This window comes from Eretmochelys imbricata, chromosome 24 (assembly GCF_965152235.1).
Source record: "Eretmochelys imbricata isolate rEreImb1 chromosome 24, rEreImb1.hap1, whole genome shotgun sequence".
In the NCBI taxonomy this organism is placed as follows: Eukaryota; Metazoa; Chordata; order Testudines; family Cheloniidae; genus Eretmochelys; species Eretmochelys imbricata.
In genome coordinates, this window is record NC_135595.1 from 9,082,498 (window position 1) to 9,105,049 (window position 22,552).

The window sequence follows — 22,552 nt, forward strand, 5'->3', positions numbered from 1 at the left end:
ATTCATCTGCTGCTTTCTGAGCTTTTCACGTGCACTGGGGACATGTTTGCATGCCTTCCTCTGCAACCAGGAGAGCTGGAGACGGAACGAAAGCTGAGCGGCTCCTCTAATCACATGCCTCCGGGAGCTGGGGCTTTAAAAACAACTCCAGATAACGCTGGTTTTGGATGCATGGTGCTGTCCATGGCGGGTCAGAGAGACCGGCTTTATGGTGAGGGATGGGGTGGTGTGTCAGTACCTGGCTTTGCAGACAGGCTCAGGCTCTGCCAGGGGGCAGGGAGCAGCCCTGGCTGCTGTGACCCCCGCCCCGCAGCAGCCCTGTCAGCAAAACCTTCTCCCAGGCCTGCATTGCAACCTCCCCCCCCCCAGCTTCCTCCTCCAGCCGCCCCGCCCTTTGCCCAGCCGCAGCTTGTTACTAGGCAGAGTTGACATCCAGCCGGCCAATCAAGAGACAAATCGGATTTGTATCCGGGTAGAAAAGCCAGCCGCAGCCAATCAGATTAATGAACGGCCAAAGTCTCCGGGCAGATCAAAGGTGCGTGAGCCAATCAGAAAAACAGAGCGGCAATCAGGGCAGGTTGGGGGGGGTTATTCCCCCCCCCGCAAGACGAGTTGGTGCTTAGCTACTTTCTTTTTCTGTTTTGCCATTGGGGCGGCACGTGCCTGTCCTGTGCGCCGGGGGGGGGCAGCGACCCAGAGGGGCCGGCAATCCAAGCAAAGAAGCCGGGGCTCGGACCATGCTGCCGGGGACGCCTCGCCAGCCGGGGCAGCAAATCTGGGAGCGAACGGGGAGGCTGGCCGCGGACTGAGCGGCTGGGGCGCGCGCCTCCTTCTCCCTTCCTGCAAACGCACCTTTGGCCACTTGGCTCGCTCTAGAGGGGGGTTGTGGTGACCCTGAGAGTAGGTGAGTTTCCTTTGTTTTGTTCCCAGTCTCTTTCTTGCTTTGCAACGTAGCCAAGCCTTGGGGGTGAGGATGGGGCGGGCTTGCAAAGTGCTGGTCGCTCCCAGAGAGAGGAAATCCGTCTTGCAAAACCATAATAAAGGGACGCACAAGGATCGGCTCTTCTTTGCAAACCGAAAATCGTCGCCTTGGTTGGGCCAAGCTGGCTCTAGGGCATGGCTCTCTGGACCTTGCGGCTGCTGTCAGACCTGGATGTGCGACATTTCAGCCCCCCCCCCGAAAATAAATGATGAGATCTGGAAACACATGTTGCAAAATAAAACCCGAGATGCTTTTACAGCCAGGAGGAGGAAGATTTCCCCCAGCCTGGGGACAGCGCGATTTGGCAAGTCTGAAGCTGCGGCTCCCAGTTCAACTGCAGATATTTAAATCTCCCTCTTCGTGGGATTTCCCCCCCCCCCCCACTTCTCCCTGGGGCATTCCAGCCATTAATTGATTTCCTCTCAGTGGTAGCACCTCGCCCTGAAGAAGAAACTATAGATACAGGATCTATAACTAAACAGGCTACTCCGGAGCTGAGGTTTGCAGAATTGTAGCATTTCATGCAAATTTCTTGTACAAACTAATAATTAAATTAGCTCCAGTCTTCTGTTGAATGCAGGGTTATTAATGGAGCCTCCTTGAGCTCTGCTGAATCCTCAGTTTTGCAATTAAACAGGGAAAAACTCAGCAAAAACTTTATGGTCTTGCTAATTTAATTTGACTTAAAAATTTTATTTTTTGGGGGGGAGGAAAATAGGACAAGAAGAAGAAGAACGCTGTCTGGCGGAGGTAGTCAGAGCTGAGGCTGAGTGTCAGGACTCCTGGGTTCAGCTCCAGGCCCTAGGAGGAAGTTTGATCTAGTGGTCAGAACCGGGGACCAGGCAGTGGGACTGTAGTGTTCTGTTCCCAGCTCTGACACCCACCAACTTGCTGAAAATCACTTGACATAAGACAGCGTTATTTCTTCAGTGCGCTCAGCTTGAGTTCTATATCCGTATTCTTGACATTGATTTTTTACTTCTTGATTATTTTAATACTATGATAGTGTCCAGTGGCCTCAGTCAGCATTTGGGTTAGGTGCTGTACAAACTCATGGGAATGGTTTACAATCCAAGGCCCTGGTCCTGCAATGAGCTCTAAGCCCACAGACCCCATTGCAGGGTCAGGGTCTACCAGGAAAAGTGTGTGGGTAGGGGGGGAGATCCTGACTGCTTGGGGTCTTTAATGACCACATGTCACTTTTTGCAAGAATCTGGGCCCCGGTGTCAAATTCCAGCAGGGGTTATTACATTCAACCTCATGAAGGCTAGGGAACTCTTTCATGTCTGTCTGTGCTACTCTCCTTTCAGAATTAGGTCCCAGAATTCCCTTTCATGCTTTCAATGGGATTCTCCTCCCATCACGCTTCCTCTCCTCGGCCCCGATCCCGCACTGCGACCCGCTAACTGCTCTGTTTAAGTTGATGGGCGTTGAGGGTGCTGAACACATTATTTGGGTGCCTAAATGCAGAGTTGGGGGCCCTTGAATTAGGCCCCCAAGTTAGAAGGCATCAGCCTTTGCTCCCAGCTCTCCTAACCAGCCTTACAAGCGTGAATTGTATTTTCACGCATTTTTATTTCTTTGTAGAATAACTACCTGTATTGTGACAGCATCCACAAGCCCCAGTCGCAAACAAGGTACGAGGTGCTGCACAAACGCAGGACACTGCCACTCTGCTTTTGGACCTCTGCCTCGTCAGCGACACCTGACTCCCTCTAAGCTGTCAGGTTTCTCCCCAAGCAGCAGGGAAAGGGGCCGAGCGCTCGGTTGTAATAACAAATGGCACTTCTGCACCGGTTGGGTGGCTGTCTGCCGTGGGGCAATCTGTTCTGGGCTGCTTTTTCACGGCTCTTGTCTTTTAGGCAGTTGCCGAATGTCATGGCTGACGACAAAGCTGGTCCCAAGGTCTCTAAAAAGGGAAGCTCACAGCCTGGGAACTCCAGAGGGGATGCCACAGAGCCCAGCACCCTGCTGCAGAAACTGAAGAGCACCATCTCGTAAGGGCAACATCTCCCTCTCGCTTTTGTATGGCTGGCTTCTTAGATGTTTTCTTAGTGGTAGTGAAAGGCGCTGGCTGCCCAGCCCCGGAGACGTTGCGTTGCTCCGCACCTTGGGTATTCTTACCTCTTTGAATTGTGGTGGTGTCAGGATCTTGTGGTGCTAGGGGCTGTGTGCGATTGATTAGTACAGGCCAACTCCAGCACCCGCACACTAAACCCTACAACTGAAACGAGACCAAAGTATCATAGCCCACAGGAGACTAGACTGCCATGGGCGGCAGGCAGAGATGAGGAGGGACCGAGGAATACCAGTGTGTGAGGCGCCCTGGGAATGATGAAGTGAGATATAGCCAGATAATCCCGGCAAGTGACCTGTACCCACATACTGCAGAGGAAGGCGAAACACCCCCCACCCCCGGTCCCTGCCAATCTGGCCTGGGAGAAAATTCCTTCCTGATCCCACATCTGGTTGTCATTTACATCTAACTGATGCTCAAGGTCTTTAAATATTAACAGGCAAAATGTTTTGCTGTGAAGCAATCAGGGTTGCTACGCATATGCAACATACCTGCCTGAAACCCACATGAGCAAGGAAATGAAAAAATTAAGCCACATGGCCCTACATACCGGTCTGCATCACTCACAGGCACGCTGCTTTCCCTGACCGCTACCCCAGCCCACACATGGTAACCTTAACTCTGCCCTGACATAGCCTCCTCTGCTTCATGCTGGCCTCCTTTGTGAAGTGCTTGGACATCTATGGATGAAAAGCGCTATATAAAAGCTAGTGAATGTTATTTGCTAGGTGAAAGTCCCCATTGTCATATGGAAGTAATTCATGAAGATAAAAACAAACAAACCTGAAAGTGGCTGAGAACTTAAAACTAGGAAGGTAACAGGCCGTGAAACCCGGCGATGATTCAGCCTGGTGATATGCTGAACAAAAAGAGCTGTCAGCCATGCTTGTAGCTGTGTCCGTCGCTTCACACCGACTCAGTGGTCCTCAGTAGACCCCGAGCGTGTGATGATTTGGTGACACTGACTTAGCCAACATTCTAGGCTTCAGAGTGATACATAGACAGACACATAGACCCTGGACTCTGATTACCAAATTTTCCCCTCCTGACACTATTCGTCATGAGTGTTTGGTGCAGAGGTGTGACAAAGTGGGTAGTTTCTATAATATTTGTATAAATCCTAGGCATGCCTCAGTTTCCGTCTTGCTACCCAGTGGGTGCAAAAGGTTTAACCCTTCTCCTGGAACAGGGCAGGAGGGGTGTGCGGGTCACCTCACTGTCTGGAGGGGAATGGGTAGAGTCACTAAAGAAGTGGCTCAAACCAGCCCGAATCAACAGAGGGTCTCCAGCAAGACCGAGAGATGCCCTCAGGATTGAACACCTAACAGCAGGAACCCCTCTGCCCCGCAGGCTGGACCGGGGACTGAGCTAGAGAACAGGGTGTCAGGTGACTAGAGGAAGGGTGACCCCTTTGGAGGGACTCGGGAGCCCGGAGCTGGGCAGATAAAGGCGGAACACGGGACGAGAGCCAGAGGTGGAGTCCATCACAGCTTGGCTGGCTCATCAGGGCACTGGTTTAACCAGAGTGGACTATGGCATAACTTCTGCCTCTCTGTGCTACCCCAAGGACGTTCGGATTCTGTAGCCAGGTGACTTATCAATGACTCCCTTGTTCTGAAAAAGGCTGCCTGTGTCACTGTAAATACTCCCGGAGAGCACGGTGCAGGCCCGGTACAAGCCTCCCGCTGGAGTTTGGCTTGGCCGGTTTCACTCCAGGGAGCCATGGACAGAGACAGGGAATGCTGGGGCCAGAGGCCTGCCCCTGTGGATCTGTGTGGGTCCTTGGGGCCCAGCACAGTAAAGGGGTCACTCCCAGGAGGCTACATACAGGCTGGGACATAGCTCAGACCCTGTGACTCAGTGAGAGGTGGTGTATTGGGGGGGGGGGTAGTTTGGTAAAGGGGGTGACAGAAGGCTCACCCCCCGAGTGGGCAGGGCCTTCTTAATGACTTCAGAGGCCCCTGGGCACAGCGTATTGGGTGGGGAGGCAGCGGAGCCCTGCCACGTTACAGTAGAAAATAAATAGTAATTCTTGCCTGTAAAATGTTACTGGGAACTAAAACACAAGGTAGCGGTAACAGAAAAAGTGTTAAATGTATTCTGCTGATTTAAAAACCTCTGCAGGCAGCGAAGTGACAACTGACCTCTGAAAATCCAATTTCCTGAATCACTCCAGACTCAATATTCATCGTCGACTCGATTAACATTTTTTTGTCACGCATCACTGCTGGGGCCACCTTTCCGTTGGGTCCTCTGGGCACATGCCCAGTTTGCCCATGCCTTAAGCTGTCCCTGCTGGTGTGAGCAGGGCAGAGTTAAGGTGTGTGGGTTATAGGGGATGGTAATTTGCCTGTGGGTGGAGGAATAGAGGGGATGTACTATTCGGTGGCTCAACATTTCATTGCTCCTGTGGGTTTGAGTCAGGCAAGCTGTGTGTGTGTGAAGCAAGCCTAAATGTTTCCCAGCAAAGTTTTTTGCCAGTTTAATTTCCTGGTTTTTTAATCCTTAAGCGAATGCGTCTTTGTTGGGGAAGTGGATCTGTGGGCTGGATGTAAAAGCAGCTGCTGACTGAGTAGACGTTCTGTTACAGTAGCTGCTGCATATGAAAGCTTTCTCTGTTACGCACAGAAGCTGGGCTTTGACTCCAACGTACTGGAGGCAGCAGTGAGGTTTGGCTGGGAACCCATGAGGTGTTTTCCGTCCCTGTGGTTCTGCTTTGTGCAGGGAGTGCTCTACGGTCCACGCTCTGTGGCTTGATGACGGATGCTTTATTTTTTCTCCTGTTTTAAACAGCAAATCCGTGCAGAACAAAGTGGACAGCATTCTGGTGAGTGTCTTGAGCAGCTCTTCGGCTGCTTAAAAGCCCTGTAGCGTAGAGACCAGCACAAGTGAGTGTCAGCCCTGGATTTTCTCTCAATGGCAACATCCCATGCTGCTCTGCCTCTTACCATACTGGCTCAGTCCCTCAATTCTACCTAATCCAGTAATCCTGCCATAAGGGATCCGTTCAGTGGTTCAGTCAGTCCAGGATCCAATCTCTAAGAGGAGCAGTGAGCAATGCATGATCTTTCAGAGCAAATCAGACCATCTGCCCTTGACCAATTATGTATTGCTAAATAGAGTGGGTGGGAGAAGGCGTGCTTCCTTCCTGACCCCTTTATTGGTCAAGTCATGCCCTGATGCATAAGATTTTATTTACTTTGCCTTGCACAGCAGCAAACATAATTATTGGTCATAGAATGATCTCTGCTAAGAAGTCTCTTTAGTCATTGCAATTAGCAAAGTAATTTGACTTCTAGCTGTTTTGCTGCCTCCGTTGAATCTCTAACCATTTTGTCCCTGCTAACAATAGCAAGATGTGCAGAAATTTTCAGACAACGATAAACTCTACCTGTACCTACAGCTGCCATCCGGTCCGAGTTCTGGGGAAAAAAGGTAGGGAACAGACTAAGATACCATTGTGCCTTGTCTTTCACTACAGCGCGGTTCAGTGGTTAGCGCAGGAGGAGATTGGGGATCAGGATTCCTGGGGACTGTTGCCAGTTCTGGGAAGGGGGTGCAGGAGTTCTGGGCAGTTGGACCCTGGGGTTCTCTTGCCAGTTCTTGGAGGGATCGTGGCCCAGTAATTTAAGCAGCATGACTGGGTTCTCTTCAAGCTGATGCCAGTGTTTCCCTGTAACTCAGTTTTCCCATGTATTACCCCCCACCCATTTTATATTACTTCCCAGCCTCATGGGTATGGGAGGGAGGGAGTCTCCAAATAATGCCTATGATCCTCTGAAAGTTGCTACAGAGAGGAATGTAACCCTGGCCTGGCAACCTCTCTGTCTCCCCCCATAACCCCTCACTGATGCAATCTCTGTGCTAATTAATGTTGTCTCTAATTTGATCATGTCTGCTTACCATGACCTGCCTCCCTGGGAGCAGCAGCCTGGACCTGAGCTCCTTGAGCACTGCTGAGCACATGCATGCATGCAACTGGATCCGGAATCACCTGGAGGAACACACGGACACCTGCCTGCCCAAGCAGGATGTCTACGACACATACAAGTGAGCATGTGCACAGGGCCCAGTGTGAGTCAGTGCAGCCAGTGGCCTTGCATTGCGAGCGCTCTGGATCTTGCATGGTTAAGCAGGGACTGGCTGCATCAGGGCTTGACTGGGAGGCCTCCAAGGAAGGCCTTAGATTTCCAGCCTCCGTTCGTTCATAGTCCGTTTGTACCCATAACATCCTGGATTACCAGCTCCCTGGGGCAGGGTCTGTCTCTTTATTCTGCGAATGTACAGTGTCTAGTGCTGGTCCGTGACTAGGGTTCATAAGTGCTACTGTAATATACCTCATACTTTACAGCGCCTGGCGCAATGGGGTCCTTCCTGTTCCATGACTGGGATGCCTACCCGCTACCGTAATACGCCTAATAAATAATCCTGAGCAAATGCCAACTGTGCTAGCGATGCTCAGCGTTACTAAGTTCCCTGTGGTGTTCCAGATACACACCCAGAGATCATCCTCCTCGGCACTCTGGGACCACACGCTGCTGTTCTTACGTGGGCAAAAAATCCATTGCCTGAGTCAGAACTGTAGCACTGGGCTGTAATGTGTTGGGCAGCTGTTAAAATGCCGTTTCACCCAGAGGTGGCCGCATTTCAGTGGCGGAGAGTGATTTCCCTCTGTGCAGGGAGTAGATCAGGTTGAGTTTGCGGAGGCTGAGTTTGCAAAGACCCTCTGTGATAAATGTAATATGACTTAACTAGAAGAGACGCTGGCGCCCAGCGTTCAGTACTGCTGGTGATAATCCACGGGGAAGCAATCGAATGCACGGCCAAGGCAGTAGTATCAAGTGCAGGACCTTGGCTTTGGGATGAAACTCTCTCTCCTCTGATCCTCTGAACCCGGCAGGCGATACTGTGATAACCTCTGTTGTCACCCTCTGAGTGCCGCTAACTTTGGGAAGATCATCCGGGAGATCTTCCCGAACATCAAAGCCAGAAGACTGGGAGGACGAGGACAATCGAAATATCCTTGTACGCTAAATAACCTCTGTCTACACCTCCAAGAACTAGCCCAAGCAAAGGGATGATGTCAGCTTAGTTTTGTGTGGACAGGGTTGGCGTCTTTTAAAGAACAAGAATGAATGGAAATGATTTGTTTTTAATTGATTAGTCATTACATTTTGCAGCACCACAGGGGAATGGAGCAGTTGGAGCAGGGAAGTGGGAGCAGGGCTCCTGGATTGTATTCCCAGCTCTGGCAGAGAAGTGGTGTCTAGTGGTTAGAGCAGGAGGCTGGGAGTCAGGAATCTGGGAGGCGGTGGTATTGAGTGACTGAAATAAGAAACTGCATGTCAGGACTCCTGGGTTCTGTTCCTAGCTCTTATTAACAAAGTGCTGTGGGATCCTCTAGCACAGAGGTTCTTAAACTTAATTGCACCGCGACCCACATCTGACAAGAGAAATTACTTCACGACCACAGGAGGGAGGACCGATGCCTGAGCCCGCCTGAGCCCCACTGCCCTGGGTGAGGGGTCCAAAGCCCGAGCCTCACCGCTCTGTGGAGGGGGGCCAAAACTGAAGCCCAAGGGCTTCAGCCCCAGGTAGGGGGCCTGCAACCTGAGCCCCGCCGTCCAGGCTTCAGCACCAGGCAGTGGGGCTCGGGCTTCAGCGCTGGGCCCCAGTAAGTCTAAGCCAGCCCTGGCGACCCCATTCAAAGGGGGTCATGACCCACTTTGGGGTCCCAACCCACAGTTTGAGAACAGCTGCTGTAGCAAAACAAAAACCATGAGGAGTCCGATGGCACCTTAAAGACTAACCAATTTATTTGGGCATAAGCTTTTGTAGGTAAAAACCCCACTTCTTCAGATGCATGGAGTGAAAATTACAGTTACAGGCATAAATATACTGGCACATGAAGAGAAGGGAGAGCCAGTGTTGACAAGGCCAATTCAGTCAGGGTGGATGTGGTCCACTCCCAACAATTGTTGAGGAGGTGTCAGTACCAAGAGAGGGAAAATTGCTTTCGTAGTGAGCCAGCCAGTCCCTATTCAAGCCCAAATTAATAGTGTTAAATTTGTAAATGAATTGTAGCTCTGCAGTTTCTCTCTGAAGTCTGTTTTTTGTTGTTGTTGAAGGATGGCTACTTTTAAATCTGTTACTGAGTGTCCAGGGAGATTGAAGTGTTCTCCTACAGGCTTTTTTGTATGTTAACATTCCTGATGTCTGATTTGTGTCCATTGGATACAGACTAACAGGGCTACCCCTCTGATATCTAGCAAAACAGGGTTGCCAACTCTCATGGTATTTGGGAATTTCCTTAAAGCCCCGGCTCTTAGAATCATGTGATTCCATGAGAACCCATGATCTGGGGCAAAAATTGGGGATTGGTCCTGCTTTGAGCAGGAGGTTGGACTAGATGACTTCCTGAGGTCCCTTCCAACCCTGATATTCTATGATTCTAAGTTTCTAGCTGTCATGGTTGCAAAGAAAATTTTGTAAATGCAAACCCTGAAGGCTCAAAAACCAGAAGGCAAATAAAAAAGAGCCCAAGTTTATTATTTTTTAAAATCTGGGATTTTTTGGGGGTGTCTGACTCATAATGGTTGAACATGTGGGATTGGCACTATGGTTACTCTGGAACACACTTTGGGATCCTCTAATGAAAGCTGATACAAAAAGAAATGTATTATCTTTAAATCCTTGATAGATTTTAAGTAGGGCTGTTGATTAATCACAGTTAACTCATGTGATTAACTCAAAAAAATTTAATTGCGATTAAAAAAAATTAGTCACCGTTTTAATTTCACTGTTAAACAATAGAATACCGGTTGAAATGTATTAAATATTTTGGATGTTTTTCTACTTTTTCAAATAGTTGAAATTCACAACGCAGAATACAAAGTGCACAGGGCTCACTTTATGTTATTATTTTTATTACAAATATTTGCACTGTAAAAATGATAAACAAAAGAAATAGTATTTTTCAATTCACCTCCTGCAATACTGTAGTGCAATCTCTATTGTGAAAGTGCAACTTACATATGTAGATTTTTTTTGTTACATAACTGCACTCAAAAACAAAACAATGTAAAACTTTAGAGCCTACAATTCCACTCAGTCCTACTTCTTGTGCAGCCAATCGCTAAGACAAACAAGGTTGTTTACATTTATGGGAGATAATGCTGCCCTCTTCTTATTTACAATGTCACCTGAAAGTGAGAACAGCTGTTCGCATAGCACTATTGTAGCCGGCGTTGTTAGGTATTTATGTGCCAGATATGCTAAACATTCGTATGTGCTTTCATGCTTTGGCCACCATTCCAGAGGACGTGCTTCCGTGCCAATGACACTCGTTTAAAAAAAACTGCATTAATGAAATATGTGACTGAACTCCTTGCAGAAAGAAGTGTATGTCTCCTGCTGTTTTACCTGCATTCTGTCATATATTTCATGTTATGGCAGTCTCAGATGACGACCCAGCATGTGTTCGATTTAAGAATACTTTCACTGCAGATTTCACAAATGCAAAGAAGGTACCAATGTGAGATTTCTACAGCCCTTGACCAAGGCTTACAAATCTGAAGTGCCTTCCAAAATCTGAGAGGGATGAGGTGTGGAGCATGTTTTCAGAAGTCTTAAAAGAGCAACACTCCAATGTGGAAACTACAGAACCTAAACCACCAAAAAAGAAAATCAACCTTTTGTTGGTGGCATCTGACTCAGATGACGAAAATGAACATGTATCGGTCCGCACTGCTTTGGATTGTTATTGAGCAGAACCCGCCATCTTCATGGAAGCACGTATTCTGGAATGGTGGGTGAACCATGAAGGGACATAGGAATCTTTACTGCATCTGGGACGTAAATATCTTGCGACGCTGGCTGCAACAGTGCCATGAGAACACCTGTTCTCACTTTCAGGTGACATTGTAAATAAGAAGGGGGCAGCATTCTCTCCTGCAAATATAAACAAACTTGTTTGTCTGGGCGATTGGCTGCACAAGGGGTAGGACTGAGTGGACTTGTAGGCTCTAAAGTTTTACATTGTTTTATTTTTGAGTGGGGTTTTTTGTACAATATTCTACATTTGTAAATTCAGCTTTCATGATAAAGAGATTGCACTACAGTACTTGTATTAGGTGAATTGAAAAATACTGTTTCTTATGTTTGTTTTTTACAGTGCAAATATCTCTAATCAACAATAAATATAAAGTCAGCACTGTACACTTTGTATTCTGTGTTGTAATTGAAATCAATATATTTGAAAATGTAGAAAACGTCCAAAATATTTAAAAGAATGGTGTTCCATTGTTTAACAGAGCGATTAATCATGATTATTTTTTTTAATTGCTTGACAGCCCAAATTTTAAGCCCAGAAAGTAGCGTTGTGATCCATCCACTCTGACCTCATATATAACTCAAGCCCTAGAACTTCCCCAAATAATTCCTGTTTGAACAAGAGCAGATCTTTTACCAGAACATCCAATCTTAAATTGAAAATTCCCAGTGGTGGAGAATCCATCTGGCCCTTGATAAATTGTCCCAATGCCTAATTACCCTGACTGTTAAACATTGATACCCCATTTGCAGTCTGAATTGTTGATCTGCTAATCTAGCTTTGGACAGAAGTAGCCTCTTCTGCAAGTCCAGAGAGACTATATCCTTCTTTTCAGCTTATTCAAACTAGTTAAGTTCAGTCAAAGTTGAGACTGGGAATTGAAAAAGCAGGAAAGTTTATTTTCCTCTTCCACTCATGGTGGGGGTCGAGCAGATCTGGGCTAGCTCATAGGAACTGAGAAGTGGACCGAACTAGTGCGGAGCACAGTGAAGTATAAACTGTATCGGCAGTGAAAAGCAAGAGGATTTGTGATTCCCAGATCTCTAATTGGATGTGGAAGGAGTCACACTAAGGACTTAAACAGCCTCCTTTCAAGCTTTAACGTCTCACTTTTGCAGCTTTATTTAGTTCCTTCCAACTTCCCACTGAAATTCCTTAACCTTGCCAAACGTATTGCTACAGCGGGATCAGGAGGAAGACCGTGGTCAGCATGCCACCCCTGCCCAGCCTGGACCTCAAAGTTACCGATACCGTAAGTTCCCCAGAAGCACGGCCTCCTAGTGTGAAGGCTGCTTGAGCTTTAGTGGGCCATCCCGGTGCTTGTGGGCTCTAAAGCCCTCCATGGTTAGGGGGTGTTTCAGTAGATTTCTGCGATGTCACTGCCCCAGCCTTAGCCACCTAACACACCTGCTCTGAATTTTAGATTTAGTGTTGAGTCTGTTTTGCCTTCATGCCATTGACCATGGGAAAGTCCTAGCTCAGCCCCATCAGCTATAGGAAGTGTTGTGGGGAGGTTGTATATTCCCCCTACAGTGGGCACTGGGCCCCCTACCATGTCTGGGGCTGGCAGGGGTGTAGAGGTGTTTGTACATAGAGCTGGGAAAAACTCTTCACCCAAAACATTTTTTGTTGTAAAAAATGCAGATTTGGCAACACGGAACCATTGTGTGAATTCATCTCAGTTCCTCCAAATTGTTACAACTGGGGGGAAAAGAAAAAAAGGTTAAGGAAAAAATTAAACGTTTGACCTTTCGGTGTTTTGGTTCAAAACGATGTCTCAAAATATCGTGTCCTGAAACTTTTAAAAATGGTCAAAAATGAAACCTTTTGTTCGACCCAAAATGGATTGATTTTGACTTTTTGGAAATGCCAGACATCCATTGCTGGGAAAATTGGCTCCCCCCCCCCCCCAGCTCTTGTATGTTGGCATATAACGTGACCCATCCGTGGGAACTGTCCTCACCATGACCTCCTGTGAGTTCAGGCGGGAGCGCTGGGTGTCTATCGGGAGCACCCCCAGGAGTTTTGGGCACTCGATTACTGAGCACTGGGCATACACCAGGAGCGCCCTGGGAATTTTGCATGCTCACTGACTGTGCCCGGAGAGGGGAGCAGAAGCGCTCCAAGGCCTGGTTCTGGTCGCTGACCTCCCTCCCCTCCCCTGACACAGTCGGAGCTGACAGACCTGGTGCAGTCATACCACGACGAGCTGGTGGACGCGGCCTGCGCTTTGACCTGCCACTGGGCTGAGAAGATCCTCAAGCGCTCCTTCAACAACATCGTGGAGGTGGCTCAGTTCCTCATCCAGCAGCACCTCATCAGCTCGCGCTCCGACCGCGCCGACCTGGTCATGGCCATGGTGGTCTCAGGTGGGTCGGGTGCTCAGAAAGGGGATTCCTACCACAGGACCTGCTCCTGCGCTTGTGTGTGGGGGGTAGGTGGGAGCCCCATTGCCGAGCGTGGGGCTCGGTGGAGTACTGGGACCTCCCACTGCAGCGCTCGTTGCAGGGTTGGGGTTATTGAGGGTGCCGCAGGCCTCTCTACCCAGGCTGGCTTCAGCCTATCTGCTGCCTCCCCAGTAATGGACACAGGGCTCCGTGTGTTGAGTGACACCCCTTTGTGGGGCTGGGTTTATTCACATTCACAAGGAAACTCAAGAACTCCCCAGCCTCCCGGCTGGCTCCCACCTCTCAATGCAGGGCTCTCAGGCATAGAGATCATCGAGCCTGACCATCTGTATATTGCAGGCCACCAACCCCACCCAGTACCCACACCCCAAAGGCAACCAGACTGAGACTAAAGTATCCCAGCTGGCGGGAGACTAGACTGTTTTGTGCCGCAGGCAGAGAAGGGGAAGGACCCCGGTGCACTAACGCCCGAGGCCTCTCCAATGGCAGAGCATTAAGTGAGAGATTCCCGGTCATGCTGCAAAGGGAAGGAAAAACTCCTAGGGTCCTTGCCATGCTGACCTAGGGGAAATTCCTGCCTGACCCCACATATGGCAGCGATTGGTTAGACCCTGAGCAGGTGAGCCAGCCAGCCGAGCAGCTGAGGGGGAGAATGCTCGGAGCACGGCCCTCCCCGACCAGTGTCCCAGCTCCAGCTGTCCTGTCCCCGCTCTGTCAGCAGCAGACTTGCTCTCCGGTCTCCCTCGCAGGCTCCTGCAGGCTGCACCCCTGGGCTCTCTGGCTGGGAACTGAGGGGGGTCACTCTGTGCAGAGCAGCTCATGCAGCCCCCTTCATCCTTTGAGTCACCCTTCTCCTTCCTCTGAGTCTTCACAGGCTTTCTGCCAAAGCTCTGTCTACACTTAAACCACTGCAGCTGCACTGCTGATGCTCCGCAGCATAGACCCTCGTGACAGGGACGGGAGGGGTTCTCTTGTCACTGACGTTAATCCACCGCCACAAGAGGAAGAACTCTTCCACCGACCTACCGCTGCCTTTGCCGGGGGCTAGGTCTGCTTCACGGTGTCAATCGGCAGTGTGGATTTTTCACATCCCAAAGCGACGTAGCTGGCTCGACAGAACATTGTAGGTACCCCTGGCCTGTGACGGCCAAGCACTGGACACCAGAAAAAATTCAAGTGTTCCCCCTTCCCCAGTGTCCTTTAAGAATTGCAGTATTGCTTTTAATAGGTCTCCATTTTCCTGATGCTCTTACTAGGTGTTGCAGTGAAAATTTGGATATTTAAAGGTTTGGATACTTAAAGATACTTAAAAGTTTCCCATATATCCCCTTTCAATGGTACACTCTGCACTCCCAAAGAAGCTGATCAGCTCTTTCCTGGACCTTGCCTGTTCTGTCTTCATGTTTGTTTATTAGAAACAAATTACTGTTTGAGCCACAATGACCAGTTAAAATTCTAAATAGAGCCACTTCACTCCTTCTCTCAGGGCCTTGGAGTATATGAGTATTTTTGACTCTTGGGCACGTTTCATAGAATCATAGGATTGGAGGGGACCTCAAGAGGTCATCTAGTCAAGTCCCCTGCACTCATTGCAGGACTAAGCATTATGTAGATCATCCGTGGCAGGGGTTTGTCCAACCTGCTCTTAAAAGTCTCCAATGACGGAGATTCCACAACCTCCCTAGGCAATTTATTCCAGTGCTTAACCACCCCGATGGGAAGCTTTTTCGAATGTCCAACTTAAACCGCCCTTGCTGCAATTTAAGCCCATTGCTTCTTGTCCTGTCCTCAGAGGTGAAGAAGAACAATTTTTCTCCCTCCTTCTTGTAACAGCCTTTTCACAGCATCTTTCCCTCTTCATTTCTTTGGGCCCATATTTCCTGCCGTTAATTCATTTTTAATCAGGTTTTTTAAACTCTAGTTTACTTACAGGGGTGTCTAAATCAACTTGCTCGTGTTTAACAGCAATTTTTGCCACTTTGTCGTTGCCCACCACCTCTCTGTGTGCTAGGATCTCTGCTATCACTGCGATTACACCCAGCTTCATCAGTTCTGTTGTTAACCGTAACGTTTCATTACATGGAGCATTTCCGCTATCCGAAGAGTGGTTTCTGATCTCCCGGAGTCCTGATAAGGAATCAGACAGGAGGACCACAGTGGCTGGGCAAACATCTATGACCCAATTTAACCCCAGCATTTTCACAGCCAGTTCAGTCGTTGAAACGGCCCCAAAGTTTGATAGCTGTACAGCTTTCTTGATCCCGCATGTAGGAACGCAGAATGCTGCTCCCAATCTTCCTGTTGGCCGATCTTTGGCGGGGATATTATACAGACTTATCACAGACGTGTTGATCTGCGATATCTTGTACGCTTAACATGCCTTTTCCTCTTTCAGTTTCACTATACAATTCTGTATCTACCTCCGAAGGTATAATTTTCCAATGTTAATGCATTTTCCCAAAGCTATAGATTTTATCCTCTTCTGGGTCTTTCTCTACACTAAGATCCTTTGTCCATGCTTCAGCCCTCCTTACATGAGGCATTTTGAGTTTTTGCCCTACACATCGTCCATTTAAAAGTGTATCTATTCACTGTTTCCAATGATGTTAGCCCCAAAGGTTACATCTAAAAGCTTCAATCTTAAGATCATGGGCATTTTACCCACTGCTATCGGCCCTTCACAGCGGCGTTGTGATGAAGGCACCATGTACAGTATGCTACAGTCTGCTGAGCTTGGATTGAGTCAAGCGTTCTCAAGTTGGTTTTTGATGCCGAACTGAAATCCTGGCACCATAATCAATAACTGGCCTTATTAGCGTTCTGTGCAGTGTTTCTGCTGCTTTCTGCTCTGCACCCTAGGATGTTCCAGAAACACTTTTTGAAGTAGGGTGTTCTGCCTTGTCGCTAATATTTTCAATATGTTCATTCCGTGTGAGCTTGCTGCTAAATATCGCATCTAAAAATGTGAAGCTTTTAACTATGCTTATTTGCGGCCCTTATAAATACAATTTATAATCTCGTTCAATTTTCCTTTTAGTGACTGTTGTTCCCTTAGTTTTGTCAGTTGAGAAAGTAACCGTTCTGCCCCCTTGCCTCATCTCTACCCTGGAAGCCTGATTTAGCCACATGACCTGCCTGTCACGTGACTTTCTCATTCTCCCCACCTATGGAGGTGAGCTATTTATGTGACAGGGGGGCTGGACGCAGCTCCCTTAAAGGGGCCAGCCGCCCTGTGACAGAGGACTGGGTCCTGCTGCTCCTGGGGAAATCGCAGGCAAAGTTCCCTCTGCTCTTAGCAGGCCCCCCTCTCCTGGCCATCACCTGAGATTAACCCTTTCATCTGTAAGAAGAAAAGGAGTACTTGTGGCACCTTAGAGACTAACCAATTTATTTGAGCATAAGCTTTCGTGAGCTACAGCTCACTTCATCGGATGCATACTGTGGAAAGTGTAGAAGATCTTTTTATATACACACAAAGCATGAAACAATACCTCCTCCCACCCCACTCTCCTGCTGGTAATAGCTTATCTAAAGTGATCACTCTCCTTACAATGTGTATGATAATCAAGTTGGGCCATTTCCAGCACAAATCCAGGTTTTCTCACACCCCCCACCCCCCCACAAACCATTACCAGCAGGAGAGTGGGTTTGTGGAGGGGGTGGGGGGTGAGAAAACCTGGATTTGTGCTGGAAATGGCCCAACTTGATTATCATACACATTGTAAGGAGAGTGATCACTTTAGATAAGCTATTGCCAGCAGGAGAGTGGGGTGGGAGGAGGTATTTTTTCATGCTTTGTGTGTATATAAAAAGATCTTCTAAACTTTCCACAGTATGCATCCGATGAAGTGAGCTGTAGCTCACGAAAGCTCATGCTCAAATAAATTGGTTAGTCTCTAAGGTGCCACAAGTCCTCCTTTTCTTTTTGCGAACATAGACTAACCCGGCTGCTCCTCTGAAACCTTTCAGCTGTGTCTCTCTGTAGAGCTCCATGGGACATTCCCTTAGTGAGAGAATTTGAAGTCAGTTGCCCAGTTTCCATTAGTGTCTCTGCGGACTGTCTGCACCATGGGGAGGAGCTGCACTGTTCCAGCTGTGCATGGCTAAGATGGCACGGCTGTTGCGTGTAGACAAAACCCACCTCGATTAGGCTAACCCATGGCTGTAGCGCTCTAATCCTACTGGCCGAGTTAAAGCAATGCAAAGCCCTAATGTTGACATGGTAATAGTGGTGCGTCCCTGTTTGTTATGTCTAGTGTATGATCTGCATTTAGATTATATAAGGTCTCTGAGACAGGCACCGTCTAGGATAATTTATTAGCGGTATTACAGTAGTCCCTGAGAACCCCAGTAATGGACCAGGGCCCTATTATGCTGGGTGTGGTAGGTACACAGAATACCCCAGCTCATTTTGAGTTGTGATGGCAACTCCCCCCCTGGAACCCTGGGTGGGCGGAGCGGGGCCGGATGTGGGGTGTAGAGGGCGGAACAGGGCTGGACGTGGGGTGGAGTTCCAGTTTTGTGGAGCCTGCACCAAACCTGCAACTTTAATAATAAACTGGGCCCGCAACCTTCTGCCATAGCCTTGTACGCAGCCTCTTGGCGCTTTAATGTCCATTTAAAGACCAGTCTAAGTTATACTGGTGGAACGTTCGCATGGGGACAAGCCCTCAGGAACTGGTTTAAGCGGAACCAGAATAAACCCACTCTGAAACTGAAGTAGGGGATTGCACCAGTCCTACTAAGGCCACGTCTACACTGAAAACGCTGCAGCTGCTCCGCTTTACCACTTCAGTGTGTAGACACTACCATGATGAGAGGGGTTCTCCCTTCGCTGTAGTTCATCCACCCCCCCGAGAAGCAGTACCTACGTTGATGGAAGAATTTTTCCGTTGACTTAGCTACTGCCTCTTGGGGAGGTGGATTGCTTACCAGGGTGGGAGAACCCCTCTGTTGATGTAGGTAGTGTTTACTCTGAAGAACTGCTGCTGTAGTGTTTCAAGTGTAGACAAACCCTGAATTAAACCAGTGTAGCTCTCTTGTATAGACCTGTCAAGCAGACCAGAGTTGGGGATTTCCTGGCTTGTGACTATAATAAATAACATCCAGGATAGAAAGTAAATGCATTTTTCCCAAATAAATAATAATCCCGGTGCCTTTCAAAGCACTAATAATTTAAGGGAAGGGACTTTTTCCATTTAAAAAAAAACTTTTCTAGTGTGGGTGATCTTTTAAGAACAGTCAAGTCCATGTTTTTTTTTTTTTTTGGTTGGTTGGTTTCTAGAAAGTTCAGAAAATATCCACCGAGACACTCGACCACCACAGACTGCCAAGAAGAATGGGTTGGAAACATCGGACAGCACTGTCAAAACCCAGCCGCAGGTGAGAAAGGGTTGGGTGCTGGGGAGAAATCTTCCCACCATGACTAGGGCCCTCCTCCCCTAAGAGCTGAAAGGCTGGTATGGTCAGCCCCTGCTTGGAATTCGGCTTACTGTTAATCTAAGGAAGAGTGGGGTCTAGTAGTTAGAGCAGGGGGGCACTGGGAGCCAGGACTCCTGGGTTCTAGCCCCAGCTCTGGGTAGAGAGTGGGGTCTAGGGTTAGATCAGAGGGAGCTGGGAGCCAGGCCCCCTGGGTTCTAGGCCCAGCTCTGGGAAGAGAGTGGGGTCTAGGGTTAGATCAGAGGGAGCTGGGAGCCAGGCCCCCTGGGTTCTAGGCCCAGCTCTGGAAAGAGAGTGGGGTCTAGGGTTAGATCAGAGGGAGCTGGGAGCCAGGCCCCCTGGGTTCTAGCCTCAGCTCTGGGAAGAGAGGTGGGGTCTAGTAGTTAGAGCAGGGGGGCTGGGAGCCAGAACTCCTCAGTTCTTCTCACACCTCTGCCACTGAATTCATGCTGTTAGCAAGTCAGTTCTCTGTGCCTCAGTCTCTCCTATAAAATGGGGGTGGCAGTAGCCTCAGGAGTGGGGTTGTGGGCCCTCATCGCTGAACCCTAGTTGGGTGTAGGTGTTTGGCGGAGGCTCTGGAGATGGGCGCAGCATGGGTGTGTGGTGATGCCCCTTCTGCCAAAGTCCATCTGTCTGTCTTTTCCTGTCAGAACAAAAAGGAGAATAACTCGAAACCCTCCGTCCCACCCCGAGCCGAGAGGAAGAAAACCCCAGAGACCCCCAAGCCGGTGAGCAGCCCCCAAGTCAACGCCCTGGTGGCTCGCCTGCCTTTCCTCCTGCCTCGCATCCAGGCCAGCGAGAGACTGATGCTGCCTGGTGCCCAGGCTGTGCGCTCCTCCCCTCCCATCCTGGCGCCCAAGATCACGGCCACGCCCATCGGGGGCACGGTCAAGATGGCCGCCCTGCCACTGCCGGTGGGCACTGCTTCCTCCCTGCCCATCAACCTGGCACCGGGCGTGAATGGGGCGGCGGGTCTGGTCAGCCAGCAGGCGGCGGTGCCGGTGATCAACATGATCCTGCCCAATGTGCCGACCGGCATGGGCATCCCCGTGGCCGAAATCCCAGCTAACCCCAAGAGTGCAGCCGGCGGCGGCAGCGAAGGGCACAGCCCCGCCAAGAGCAGCGAGGGGCCAGCCGGCAGCCGGCAGGAGGCACAGGGAGCCAAAGGGGCCAAACGCCCCCTGGAATCACCTGGCGAGGCTTCCAGCGTCAAGAGGAAGCGCGGTCGGCCCCGGAAGAGGCCGGAGGAGGCGGAGGCCTGTTCGCTGGATAAATGCAGCAGCACGGAGGAGGCGGGTGCCCCTGAGACCGGAGGAGGGGGTGATGCTGGCCAAGAGGGTAGCACATCACGGGGCTCATTCGTCTCGGGTGGGAACGGAGGGTCACCCAGCCCGTGTCCCGGAGAGCCAGGAGGGCTCTGTGTGGGAGGCCCAGACAGCCGGGCTAAAGGAGCGTCGCTAGGTGCTGACCGAGCCATGGGCACCTCCCAGGTGAGTGTCATCCAGGATGGCCGGTTCAGTGATCAGAGCCAGGTGAAAGCTGGCACCCAGGAGCTGGAGGACAATTTGCAGGTGCCGATGAATGTAGGTGAGGCTGGGCCAGCGGTGGCAGGGGGGGCCTTGGCTTCTGTACCACGATCCCAAGGCTCCCAGGAAGGGAGACCTCACTCCCGCTCTCCCTTGGGAGACACCAAACCGGAGAGCCCGGAAAAAAGCCTGGCCTTGCCGCCGCTATCAGCGATTTCTGCCCCCAGCGACCGCGCTCGGCCGTCCGACTCCGGGAGCTCTCCCGATTTGCTTTGTGACGCGTCTGGCTCGGAGGAGTCGTCCCCAGTGGCGTCGGGTTTGTGCTCTGCCGGCGCTGGAGAGGACAAAGCCCCTATGCGCCAGCGTGGCCCTGCTTCCCAAAGGCTCCCCAGCCCCCAGTCCGCAGCGGATCGCCCCTGAGCACGCCCTGTGCAGCACCCCCGCCACAGCAAGCTGAACTCATCGTCTGCCCATGTCCAGGTTCGCAGCCAGGAGTTGGCGCTCTGCCACAACCGGACGCCCCGCAGGAAAGATTTAAAAATGATATTCATTTGCTAACTGCCTCCGACCCTTCCCAGGGCTGCAGAGTAAAACCCCTCTCCCCCCCCACCCCGATGCCATGCTATTAAATAAAGCCAATCCTTGCCATGCACAGTTTGTTTGTGATCGACAGCCATCACCTTTTCTCTGGCCCAGCTATTTGGTTTTGCTGCATTGGGAGGGCAGGCCAATGCACCGTCACTCCTGCCCCCTCTGTGAGGAAAGGGCTGCTGCTCCCAGGGGTGGAAAAGATCTGGCTGGAGAGTAGGAAGCCCTCAAGTGAAGAAATGACTTGGGTGACATCTTGCCACCTCAGCCACCAAGGGCATCTACACTGTTCACTGCGCCCAGGCTCTGACTCGGGTTTGAGCCCCAGCCCCCTTCCGTCCACACCAAACCAGTGACTTGGGTCAGCGGGCACTCAGGATCCTGCTGGGGGGTGGGTCAGAGTCTAAGTCCTGCTGCGAGTTGGGTCCAAGCCCTGTCATTTTGCAGTGGGGATGCAGCTTGAGCTGCAGACCCACGTCAGAAGGTCAGTGCAGTGCAGTACAGACACATTAGCAGGGCTGAGACCTGGGTCCAACCATTGTAAACCCAGGTTTGCAGTGCAGTGGGGCAGCTCAAGTGCATCCCAAGTCCACAAGCCCAGGTCCCACAGACCCGGGTTAAGCGTGCAGTGCAGAGGTAACCCAAGAGATCGTGTTCACGGTGCCCTCTGCAGACCGCGCTCCTCTTGGATACTGGACAGCACGGCTGGTTTCAGGCCACTGGTATAACTGCCCCAAAGCAAACTGCTGGCGTTAATGCCATTCGCCCTGACGCAGCATCACGTGCACTGCTGCGGTTACACCAGGGCTGAAATCAGAGGCCTTTGGGGTGCACCGCCAGTTTTGCATCTAGAGGGAGTTTTTGCTGCTGCTCCTCTCCTATGTAGGGCTCCTTGCCCTAGCTCAAAGGCGCAAAGCACCCCGCAGGATGGACACTGGTGTTCTCGCTGATCCCAGGTTTGATTTTAAAGCTGAAGCTTGTGGTGACGTTGTTGTTGTTGTGATGTGTGTCTCCTTTAATTTGTCCCTTTGGTCTGTGTTTTGATCTGCCCACAAGCATCGCTAACCAAACCGCTGAGCTGGATGCAGGCGGTTTTTCTGGCCTGCGCCCCTTCTTGCCCTGGAATCTGTGAATCTAAGCCACCCTGGGACTAGGGATTAAAGTTCTCTGCTTGAAAGGGCTCAGAGAGAGGTGGCCTTTCTAAAACTGGGTTCTCGTGCTGCTATTGGGGTATAATGGATTCCAAAGAGAGATCAGTGTGACCATCTAGCTTGACCTCCTGGATAACACAGGCCCCAAAATAATTCCCAGAGCAGGTCTGCTCGACAAACAGCCAATCTTGATTTAAAAGGAGTCAGCGATGGAGAATCCGCCACAACCCTTGGTTGTGCAGAACAAGAGCGTAGAGAAAGCATCTCTTGTTTTTCAATCCTGGAAACAATCAGGAATGTCAAATCCAGTCTGCCCGGGTTTTGCTGGGTGCCTCCGAGGAGGTTTCGACCTTAATTGAAAGACCTGGGATGTTGGCTCTTTAACAAAGATGTCCTGTATCCAAACTGTTAGTTAGTCATTGGAGTTAAATAAGCCTCACCCCTAAAAAAAACTGATTACACCCCCGTCCCCTCTCACTAGCTCAGTGTTCGCTCTCCTGATGTCCCTGTTTCACTGACCTTTGTGCTCACCCCGGCCCTGTCTACGTTA

General features: G+C 50.2%; 1 protein-coding gene across 4 annotated transcripts; it reads left to right on the forward strand.

The window, feature by feature from the left end:
- Positions 1-632: 632 nt before the first annotated feature.
- RFX5 (regulatory factor X5) lies at positions 633-20,915 on the forward strand. 4 transcript variants are annotated; one of them, XM_077841020.1, is made up of 10 exons: positions 633-904; positions 2,845-2,979; positions 5,853-5,886; positions 6,412-6,494; positions 6,987-7,109; positions 7,960-8,076; positions 12,061-12,142; positions 13,061-13,259; positions 18,583-18,680; positions 19,388-20,915. In XM_077841020.1, the coding sequence occupies exons 2-10, from the start codon at positions 2,861-2,863 to the stop codon at positions 20,681-20,683; spliced, it is 2,151 nt and encodes a 716-aa protein (XP_077697146.1). In that variant the 5' UTR covers positions 633-904; positions 2,845-2,860; the 3' UTR covers positions 20,684-20,915. The 4 variants fall into 4 exon arrangements, with proteins under 4 accessions (XP_077697146.1, XP_077697147.1, XP_077697148.1 ...); XM_077841021.1 differs by having other exon boundaries at positions 2,849-2,979; XM_077841022.1 differs by lacking the exon at positions 7,960-8,076 and having other exon boundaries at positions 12,073-12,142.
- The last annotated feature ends 1,637 nt before the right edge of the window (positions 20,916-22,552 follow it).

Coding starts and splice junctions, on each gene's coding strand:
- RFX5 (XM_077841020.1), top strand. CDS start 2,861: ATGGCTGACGACAAAGCTGGTCCCAAGGTCTCTAAAAAGGGAAGCTCA. Junction 2,980..5,852: donor AAACTGAAGAGCACCATCTC/GTAAGGGCAACA, acceptor TGTTTTAAACAG/CAAATCCGTGCAGAACAAAG. Junction 13,260..18,582: donor CATGGCCATGGTGGTCTCAG/GTGGGTCGGGTG, acceptor GTTGGTTTCTAG/AAAGTTCAGAAAATATCCAC.